Source organism: Trachinotus anak, unplaced genomic scaffold (genome assembly GCF_046630095.1).
Source record: "Trachinotus anak isolate AG129_WGS33_773 ecotype Australia unplaced genomic scaffold, CSIRO_AGI_Tana_v1 ptg000012l, whole genome shotgun sequence".
Lineage (NCBI taxonomy): Eukaryota > Metazoa > Chordata > Actinopteri > Carangiformes > Carangidae > Trachinotus > Trachinotus anak.
In genome coordinates, this window is record NW_027273863.1 from 14,031,989 (window position 1) to 14,043,397 (window position 11,409).

The 11,409-nt window shown below is 40.6% G+C and overlaps 1 protein-coding gene across 5 annotated transcripts in view; it reads right to left on the reverse strand.

The window, feature by feature from the left end:
- The window catches only part of clcn2a (chloride channel, voltage-sensitive 2a), a 37,495-nt gene that overhangs the window by 12,112 nt on the left and 13,974 nt on the right, over nt 1-11,409 (reverse strand). For all 5 annotated transcript variants that reach the window (XM_071492520.1, XM_071492523.1, XM_071492522.1 and 2 more), the window contains exons 2-8: nt 11,239-11,407; nt 5,792-5,923; nt 4,757-4,885; nt 4,225-4,358; nt 3,781-3,870; nt 2,031-2,054; nt 1,405-1,483 (exon numbers count right to left, since the gene is read on the reverse strand). In XM_071492520.1, the coding sequence (XP_071348621.1) occupies nt 1,405-1,483; nt 2,031-2,054; nt 3,781-3,870; nt 4,225-4,358; nt 4,757-4,885; nt 5,792-5,923; nt 11,239-11,407 (757 nt within the window). The remainder of the gene's footprint in view (nt 1-1,404; nt 1,484-2,030; nt 2,055-3,780; nt 3,871-4,224; nt 4,359-4,756; nt 4,886-5,791; nt 5,924-11,238; nt 11,408-11,409) is intronic.

The window sequence follows — 11,409 nt, forward strand, 5'->3', positions numbered from 1 at the left end:
CAGAACTATTTCTTGATCACAGTTTGATCACATATCCACGAAAGCGTCATTATTAGGGATGCAATTAATGATGATTTTCATTATCAATTCATCTGGTGATTATTTTCCCAATAATTTTATTAATAATTTTGGCTATATAATAACAGAAAATAATATAATATACAATTTTCCCAATTTCTCACAACCCAGGATATCATAAGAGCCTACAACACAGAGATATTTAGTTTACTCTTATTTATAACAAAGAAAAATCATCAAATTATCATCAGTTTCAGTTCTTATAATCATAGCTATACATTTAGCACATTGTACCACAGGCCTCCACATTTACAGGCAGTTCAAAAAGCTCCATTACATGTGTAAGTGTACGAATCCTCTCTCATTAGTGAACATGTAGTATATAATGTACTGTATGTCAGTGTGATCTGGTCCAGTTGATCAAAATGAATGAGGCACAGTGTCAATCATGTGCCAAAAACAAGCTCCACTTGAATCTTGATGCGTAGCCACGAGCATCTATTCTTTTCAACTTTGCACAAACAATACACACAAAAATCTGACAAAATAATCATAACTCGGGGCTTTATCGCTGGCTTTTTTTGGTCTCCATTATCACAGACTTCATCAGCAGATGACGTGAGGAAGACTCTTGTACCAGTGAAAGCTCTGGAAAAAAACTAGTAAGAAGACCTTGGGTCAAGATTATTTTGTCAAACTATTATTTCCAAGTGCCTGATAAATTTCATGGAATCCTTTAAGTAATTTTTAATATTTCTTGTCTATGAAACAGAAACAGTTTAAGATACTGTTTTCAAAGGTCAACAGGAACTTTCATTCTCAACTTTTAAGCCAACATGAAAGGGAAGTCCTTTCAGTGCTCAGAAAAAAAAAAAAATTATTAAATTTGAACATCTACATGTTCTAAGACACATCTAAGACAAGTGGGCAACTCCATCTGCTGAGTAAGACTGTATGATAGAGATGTACACGGGGCTGATAGGTTTAATCAGCATCGAATAATCTCATTTGGCAAGGGCTCGGATGTAGCAGATGTTCATTTACATGTAAAAGTCCTCCACTCCAGCTTTTAAGATACCTTGATGTAGACTAAAGTGAATGATCAAGTGATTTTTGAGCTGACTGTGGCACAAGGGGAAAGATCACAGGGTCATCTAAAACAATAGGAAACATCCTTCGACACGAATATTCATGCACAATTTAATCTGCCCAGTAGCTGTTGAGATACAGTATGTTGCTCTGAATCAGAGTTAGACTAATGGACTGACCAAGACTGGCATCCTCTGCTGCCAGCGGGGTAAATATTCTCCTCATCTAATTAGCTCCCGTAATTATCTACCATAATTAGATACCATTCAATCAGAGGCTGCAGCCACGTTGCCTTACCTCCAATAGGGGCAGCGAAGCAGCAGCCCACACCCACTGCACAGGCAGCCGACAGCATCTCTGTGTTCCTCAACTCGTTCTGTCCACACAGAGGCAGGTATACACACAGGTGTACACACACACACACACACACACACACACACACACACACACACACACACACACACACAGATCCATGCATTCAAGAAAATACACACACACACACACACACACAAATCCCAACAGGTGTACATGTACATGCAAATGCCACAAACACACAATACACAACAAACGCATTTGTCATGAAAAACCAAAGTCACCAACTGTTTACAAATGCAACAGTTTTACTGTAGAGCTGCTGCTGAATCCTCCCACATTCATTAAGATTACATATATGAGCAGTGAGATATAGGAGGCCATAATTGAAAACACAGGACTGAGTGTTGAAATCATGGAATGAGATGTTTGTACTGAAGCAAAGGCAACACAGATCGATGCCTCGCTGCGACGGTTCACTGAACAGAGTCAAACACAGTGCAGACAAATGGAAAGGCATCAATCTATCTCAGCCTCTGAAATGGGAAGCATGGATTATTAATGTAGATGGAATTGGCAATAAAGAAGCTATCTGACTCATGCGTTCATACCTTGCATCCCTCAAAGGGCTCTTCCTTTAGCGGTAAAAGTGAAACAAACAAAAAAAAAGACAGAAATATGTGTGAGTGCCATCTGTGCGAGTGGCGAGGTTACCTTTTTTTTTTTTTATCCTCCTGGAAGACATCCAACTCATTATCCAAACCACACAAAATCAAACAAGCAGCGAATGAGCTTCGGCAAACACAGTCTTGATTCCACAGTTGATTGAATTAACATGTTCCCAAACTGATTATGCTTAATGGCTGTGGTTGACCCCTGGACTATTTGAGTCTTTCTAACTGTGCTTTTCTTCCTCCACATCACTGAAGTCTATCTTCCTCCGTTACTGATGGGGGTGCTGGTGCTGTTGGTACAAACAGAAGAGAGCTCTCCCAGTAGGAGACGTACAGCACACTGTCCAGTGCAGAGAGAGACAGGAGCCCGGGGCGAGGTCTCACATGAGTGGAGGCGAGAGTGTGTCCTGGAGAGTGGCAGAAAGTCAAAGAAACGTCAAAGACTTTTCATTGTGCAGCTGTGTTTGTGTTGTGCTGCTCTTTAGATTTCCTTCTTTGTTTTCATTCTTTTCACTCATTTTCACTTCTATTATATATAACACAACAGTGTATTTTGTATTATATCTATATAACCATAACTATATTCATATTATGTATATTTTATATGGTAATTCTGTAACAATTATATTTCAGTAAGTCCTGCAGAGTTTTACTACTTGACCCTTATTTCTGCAAATATATATGCACAGCTTCACACGCTTGCTCAAGTCATGTTATGTCTAGTACATGAATGTCTTGTATTGTTGTTTATATTATTTTAAATTAGTTTACGGTTTAAATCAAAAATCCACCCTAAAACACTGCTGATCCTGAGCACATTTTATTGTCTAATGATTTTTTTTTTCTTATAGATAAATGGCCAAATATAGATCATAGGACACTTTTTCAACTACATTAATCATCAATGGTAAACAACAACATTTGGAGGAAGTCCCCCAAGGTAAATCTAAACAAATGTCTTTTTAGAAACCACCATTTGGCTCATTTACTACTGAGGCATAAAGGGCAGATGGCCAAAGAAGTGGTTAGTTTTAGAAAAGTCCCCTGGTTGATCCCCAAATTATGGATGGCTAATGAAGTAGTCCTCAACCCTCAACTGCTCCAGTGGAGCGGGTCATTGGCCAACAGATCAGACTGTGGTTGCACTGGGCGGTTTCCAGGCGTGAATGTGTGGACAGCAAACTGTGTGAGTGTGAGTGGGTTGTTCCTGAAAAGACAGCATTGGTTTCCCCTTCGTTAAAAACAGGTTTAAAAAAGAAATACAGGCATTACAGCTTTGAGTGAGGGGACACAGTCAAAACTTCTACAGGTAGGGTGTACAGCCCAGCTACAGGACAAGTTAATTGATCATTAATTCAATTAATGATAATTTATTAAAATCATGAACTAATCAACATCAAATGAGGGAGATTATAGGAAACAACACTTCAATACAGGGCTGTAGTGAGGATTTTAGATCCACTGACGACTACTGAATTCACCTGTGAAACCAACCAAACTCTAGATTTCTTTTGAATGGAAAAAACATTTTTGATTTCATGCCTAAGAGAGGACATTTAGTTGAAATGGTGAAAGCCCCGGGTAGAGGCATAATCAGTGAATGTCCTCAAAGCTCAGTAACTGAAACAAGTTTGAATTTATGCGTCTATTTGCCTAAAAATTTGTGTAACAGTTTAAACTTGGTTACCATTCTCACCATGTAGATCCCCCCAAAAAGAGCGGCCATGAATTTGCTCAGGAGAGCGGCGCACAGGCTGGCAACATGAACGAAGGGTCCCTGAGAGGGAGGACGGGAGAGAGATGTTAGCAAACAGGTTATGACTGAAGGCACATTTTAGCGCCGAGTAGAGCATGCTGTGCTCAAGTTGAGGGGCTTTATTCAAAACCTTTGCAAGATTAAACCCTGCTCAGATTCAGTTCAAACAACTTTATTATCCCCCCAAATGGGAAATGCAAGTGTTCGTAGCAGTAAATCACTTTTTTATTTTCGCAGCCATGACTATAATGATACTGGAGGATCATTATATCCTCCCGACAGGAAACTTCAAAAACTGTCAAGCTATCTGTCTTGTGTAATTTGTACAGCCAAGAAGACTGATCGGAAGAGATGAAGGAAAAATAAACCCTCTACCTCCTTCCCCAGGGGCATCCCACTGCCCAGGGCACAGGTCAGACCAATGACTTTGGCCACAAACGTCTTAAAGGTCAGGTACTCCTTCAGGACCACCCCCCTCAGTATCGTCTTCATCTCAGGAATGCCTGAACCTGGAAGAATGAAAACAAAGAGATGCCAGGTGAGATGATGGATTGGAGAGAAAGGATGAGTTGAAAGAGAGCAATTACACAGAGAGGGGTGAGAGGAATAAAAGAAGAGTAAGGGGGGGTGGGGGGCCTGATTGATATTCATATAGTTTTCTGTATGCACATCTCATCAGAGGTATATTTTCGGAAACGTACAGCACACGTCCTTGGAGGCCTTATGGTGCAGTAAAGGGCCAATTACATTATCCAAACACAGAAATGTGATCATGAATTAGAGATAAGACTGCATATGTTTATGCATAAATTGTTTAAGTGTGTGTGTGTGTGTGTGTGTGTGTGTGTGTGTGTGTGTGTGTGTGTGTGTGTGTGTGTGTGTGTGTGTGTGTGTGTGTGTCTCTTACCCACAGCCTGAGGCGCCAGTATCTGTGTGAATCCCGCTGAGAAAGTGATGAGCACTACAGGGTAGGTGACCCAGGCGATGTACTGCAGAAGCATGTTACTGTCCAGTCCACCATACATCCACTTCTGTGCTGCACATACACACACATAAGTAACTTCATCACAGTACAATGCAGTAGAAAACTAAATCATTTAACAGCCAATTCCCACATCTATCAAGATTTACCCTTACTCATGCATTTTTCCTCACTTTAGCAGCCTGGTGGTCTCTTCCTCCTCCTCCTCATTCATCATTTAGCTTTCCAGTAATATATACCAAATTCAGGAAGAAGAGGCAAAGCTACTTGGATCTGAGGAAAATATCTACATCCACACTAAGCCAGCTACAAATGAGAATGCATCTATTTCTCTCTATTCTGGTCTTCTGTCCATTGAACTGCTCACCAGCTGAAAACATATGCAACATTCAACCACCTTCAAAGAAAGTCACAGTTTTGCCAATCTGCTCTTATTGTCATTATATACAGATATCTTATTGACATGAGAAAGAGGAGCTAAAACTTTAATTTAAAAGAAAATATCAAAATGTACATATATTTATTGGAATTTACAATTTTATTCAGGTCAAAATTTTCTGTCTGGTCACATTTTTTTTTTTAAACCAGAAATCTCAGCACCAAGTTAATTGAGTGCCAGTGTTGAAACTGCTGCATGTGGTGCTATGTGGGAGGAAAAATTATATTTATTGATCCTTAAAATATTAATGAAAGCCGTTTTGTTAGCAACTGTTCGAGATCAATATAACTCACTGGCAGTGCGCCGGTCAATTTGTATTAATATTTCACTATTACTCCACTTCATATGATGCCTGACAATGCCTCTCAGCAGTTCATTATAAAGCATGACTTCCACTGGACTCATTTTTAATTCTTCCACAACTTTGCTGCCTCTGTGAGGACAGTCCTACATTCACTGTCCGTCCATCTGTCTCTCTAACTCCTTCTCTGTCTCTATCCAGCTCTCTGTCTCTTTCCTACCTTCTTGGCAGAAGGCAATGGCGTAGTCCATGACCCAGCTGACCAGAGCCATGAGCAGCCCCAGCAGAATGAGGAAGATCCAGTCTTCGCCCACCCGCGAGATCAGGAACTTCTGGCAGCGAGACGCACACACTGAGGGCACAGAGACAAGAAGACAGCTGAAGGGAAAGAAAAGCAAAAGTAAACTTTCTGATCTATAGATACATGTCACTGTGAGACTCAAAGAACCAGAAGTGTCAGAGAGGAAGGAGAAGAAAGAGGCGAATATGTAATAACAGAGGAAGAAAGGCATTAATAGAAGGATTTAGGAAAGAGAAGGCAAGGCAAGTATACAGTATTTTATACACATAAGCAATTAAAGGTGCTTTATCTATATACTGTAATATATTAAATAAAAAATAAGAGAACATATATAACACATAGAATACAATATTGAAAACAAAATTAAAAGGAAAATTTTCATGAAATGTAAAAGATAAAATCTGAAAAATAAATACAAGTTGCGGTATAAATACAAGGAGAGGTTATGCAATATGACAACATATATAAGAAATCTGATATACATTTTTGTCATAATGTAATAGCTCTCAATTGAATATTACCAGGTAACGTACACCAGCAGAGGCAGTGTCACAGATGAGAAAACTGGATTCAAAGTATTTTTGCACTGATGTAAAACTGTCAGATATTACCCACAAAGAGAAATTACTGTGTGGCTTTTTTTTTTAAATCTATACTTTTCCTCTAATTATTTATGAGGACAAATAAAGGGGGAGGGGAGGGAATTCAATCATCCTCACGCTGTGTGAACAAAGGATCCAGTTTCAGATGAAAACTAAGGAAGATGAGGGATTGATTAACACAATGAGCAGAGTGGACAGTGAGATATTGTGTATTTACCAGGTGTGAGCGAGCAGTGGAAGAACAATAACAAAACTTAAGGAGGTTATTACGTGGTCAATATGATGAGAGTGACAGCATCACATTATCTCCATCCACCTGAAATATGGGAATACGGAGACAAAACAAAGCTGGGTCACGGTTATAAATTCTAACCATTACATTATAATCTATAACTCTGAGCTAGGTCAGCTAAAAGAAGCATCACTGGACTCATTTTCTGTCTCTTGTCTGCGGACACTGCCAAAGCCTGGAATTCACTTCAATATCCAGAGCATTCATAGATGTGTCCATCCCCAGGGAGGCTAAAAATGTGCTACTAACACATTTGCCAGATCCATATTTCATAAAGACGCTACCGTCAAGATACCTAAAGTTTTTTTAAATCTTAATTTATTTTTTAACTGTCCCGCTTGGAACTCATTTAGTGATGTTCGTCATGGAGAAACCAACAGAGCAACAGATGTGTGGATGATCGTAAACAGGGTGATGGGAAAGAAACACACGGAGGGAGACAGGAAGACATGGATCAGGTGGACCATGTTGCTTCAAGGATAAAACCAACAATGTATTCACTCTACAAACACTGTGAGCTTTGCCTGGGCAGCCAAAGCCAGAGATGGATTTTTCTGTGCCACAGTGTATGTTATTTTTATCATCACTTTTTTTCAGTCGAATTGAATTGTCCAAAAATATTCAATTTTCTAATGTAAGACAAGTAAAAACAGTAAATTCTCAGTTTTGAGGAGATGTAACCATCAACCATTCTGCATTCGTACCTAAAAAAAGACCTAATTAATCTGCAAGTTATTTCCGGTGACACAACTAACTGATTAATTGACTAATCGTTGCAGCTCAGGTGATGTGTTCCTTTGAACCCTGAAGCACAGTCTGAGTCAAGTTAATCTGCCGCTGAAAATAGTCCCAACAAATGCACCACTTCCTCCTGTTTGCCCAGTTGTTTTGGGAGATTACTGAGAAGTGTGTGTGTGTGTGTGTGTGTGTGTGTGTGTGTGTGTGTGTGTGTGTGTGTGTGTGTGGACACTTGTACTTGCTACATAGTAAGGACCAAAAAAAGTATTTTACTAACAGAGTGAGGACATTTTGGGAAAGTGAGGACATTTTGGCCGGTCCTCACTTTTTGAGACACCTTCAAATCAAATTTTGAGGGTTAAGACTTGGTTTTAGAGTTATGGTTAGAATTAGGTTTAGGTTAAGGTTAGGGTCAGGGTTAGGGTTAGGCACTCAGTTGTGATGGTTAAGGTTAGGGTAAGGGGCTAGGGAATGCATTATGTCAATGAGTGTCCTTACAAAGATAGAAGTACAAGTATGTACGTGTGTTTGTGTATATATATATTATTTTTTTTAATAACAAACTAGAATATCAGCAAACATATTCTTTAGAGTTACACACTTTACTTATGGAAAGCTTTAAAAATGAAAGAAGAACTTTCTCTAAGTACAGCTTTCTAACCATCAGTGATATTTTGCTGATATTTTGATGTTTTTATCCTTTGCTTGTTTTAACTCTGTAGTGCTTGTACAATATGTTCACAGGAAAAAAAAGCCATAGTCCCCATCAATATTTCTTGGTGTTTGAATGACATTGCTACTGTATAGACATAACAAACCATATCATAAATTTAAAAAAAAGAGACGTTGCAGCAGTTGTTCTGGTGCAGGATTCAGGTCACAGGGGGATGCTGAGTCTCCCGAGGGAAGTGGGCCACAACTGTGTGCACGACGGGGCAAACTGCACAGTAACCAGGCCACCTGCTGGATGGCAGGTTGCCACCAGAGAACATGCACATGGAGCACACATGCAACACATTTCACAGAAAAACATTTATAGATAAATCTGTCTGTAAAATTTAGACAATTTAGACTGCCCTGTTCTTCTCTGAATCTATATTTTTTATTTCACACTGGACATTCGCATGTGATAGAAGCTGGGGAAAGTCCCACAGCGTCTTTGTTTTTATCTCTCTCTCTCTCGCACACGCACACACACACACACACACACACACACACACACACACACACACACACACACACACACACACACACACACTTTGTCTGGCACCTGCCATACTTCCGTGTGCGTCTTGGCTTGCGCTCACATCCGCAGGCTCAGTGGTATTCACAGATGTCTTCTCCTGATCCCATAATAAAATCACACCCACTGCCAGACATTTTCCCCACCTCTGTTAGTCCTGCATTGCATCTGACAAACATTAACATGTGACACAGTACATGATGCAGATCCATGGAAGTCACTGGCAGACAGAGATCTGAGTAACGTCAGCTATGAAATCCCAGAGAGATTGACTCAGTGAGTCAAAATAAACACAGTGAGGCCGTACATGTTTTTAGCTCTTCATCACGACCGGCAACAGAGCCTTCAGCTGCATGTGTAGGCTGCCTTGTTTGAAAGCTGCAGCTTCAGTTACTGATCTTAACAGAGGCACACACTCGTACTCCATCACCCACAGAGATGATGTTCCCACACACAGATACATGAGAGGAAAACACTAAAACTCCCACTTCCACCCAACCTGAAGTTTCTCTCCCTACACATTACCTAACAAGACAAAAGCAGAAGCTGTCCGGCCCGAGCATCTATCTAAAGATGAGTCTAAAAATACAAACTCCTCTTGATCTATGAGCACACACAGCCCGCAGACAGCAAGCACACAAATCACTCCGGCTGGCTCCTGATCTGAGAGTGATTATTTTAAATGGCTTCCATTACGGCCAGCGAGCTAGGCTGCGCTGATATAGTGTAGCTTTCACCTATGGTGCAATCTATCGAGCTTTAATCAGATCACCAGTCACAAGGGCAAAGAGGCAGAGACGGAGCCTGGAAAATGGCCATGGTGGTTCACTTGTGTAAGCATGAGTGAAAACAAACGCTTTGCCCTTCTATTCCTTTCCCTTTTCCCTTTCTCAATTTTCTGAGATTATTCAATATGTGCTAAGACTTTATTTATTCATTTTTGTATTTAAAAGGGTCAGTTCAACCAAGTCTGGGAGTGCTACTAAGATTGCTTTTGTTATCATTCATCACTGTCAGTTATTTTCTCCATTTATAATTTGGTCGATAACAGGGGTTTTGAAAGTCTTACACCGTGGATTCAGCGAGTTACACTAAGGGCTATGACTTCTTGCATGTTTTTATTTACATTTTATCACATTGGCAGCATAAATAGTATGCCGAATTACTAATTAGTGGTTCCTGATTGCAATGTACCCATGGATGTATTGACAGCTATCAGCGGATTACTTTGATACTGAATAAAATTCAAAAACATTACAATTCAAATGCAAGTTTTGGGGTTATAAAGAGTGCCTTTTTAGTGTGATTTTGAGCAGATTAAGACCCGAAATCCCAAGGACATTTAATTTTATATCATAGAGGACGAAGAAAGACAGAAGACTCCGAAAATCAGTGACTTTTTGGCTTTTTCTTCATTGACTTTTCAATTTATGGACCACACACACACACACACACACACACACACACACACAAAACAACCAGATATCCACCACATGAATACAGTGCAAGTGAGGGGGATTTCATGTGGAGCTCACAGCACTGAAAGATGACATTGAACGTGTCTTTCTAAAAACAATGTCCCTGTCACTACCACTGTGAATAATCCCCCAGACCTCACTGTGAACAATTTTCATTGGGACTATTTCTAATAGCACTAACATTTTAATTTGGGTGAAGTGACCCTTTTAGAAAAACACTGCTGCTCTCTTGACCTGCAAAATAATCCTTTTCATTTCAGTAACCTGCATAAATTAAAGCTAAAGTTAAAGTATGAAAATAAGAACAATTGAAGGATGCAAACATACAGAGAGAGAGAGAGAGCAAGCGAGTGAGCGAGAGAGAGAGAGAGAGAGAGAGCGAGAGAGCAAGAGAGAGAGGAGCGTCACAATCCTTCACTCTATTATTGTTGAGTACATCAGTCTGAAGTGAAGCTCTGGTGCCACTCCCTTATCTGCAGTCATCTGGGAAGACTAGACATAAAATAATCTGACAGTTCAGATCAGAGATCTGCTCACACAAACAAAAATACACTCAGAGCAAACATCCCAACACACACACACACACACGCACACGCAGACATGTGCACGGGGGGCCACTGGCAGCCAGCAGAGGGGGCTGTCCTTGTCTGACATTGAGACAGCCTTGTTGGCTAGAGGTCATTGCTCGGATCAGTCACATTTAATCGTGTTCACATCCTCTGCTGCTCCCCTGTGTCAGGTAGCCGCTATGCTGTACTTTAGGAAGTCAGTGTTTTCACACAACTTTCACGCTTGCTGGAGCGCTGCAATCTGCTGTGCAAGGCTGCTTCAGGGCACGACACACACATACACATATACACACACACACACACACACACACACCAGATCCACTTTGTATATGTGCATTAAACGCTGCTTTGATCTGACCTTCAGGACATGTCCGTGCGCTACACTACTTGCGCACTCACTTCCTGAAGAGAAGATTTAGGGCTCGTTACATGATCATCACTTACATTGGCACTTTGCACAGGGGTCCTTCTCATACTCCAGCAGATCTGCGGCACGGCTACGAACACTGGTGTTCCTCCGCAGTCCTCCGCCATCCCGCACTCCTCCATCCCGTAGGCGGGCTGCTTCCTCCTTGGCATACACACCCAACTCCTGGGTGTACCGCCCATACATCT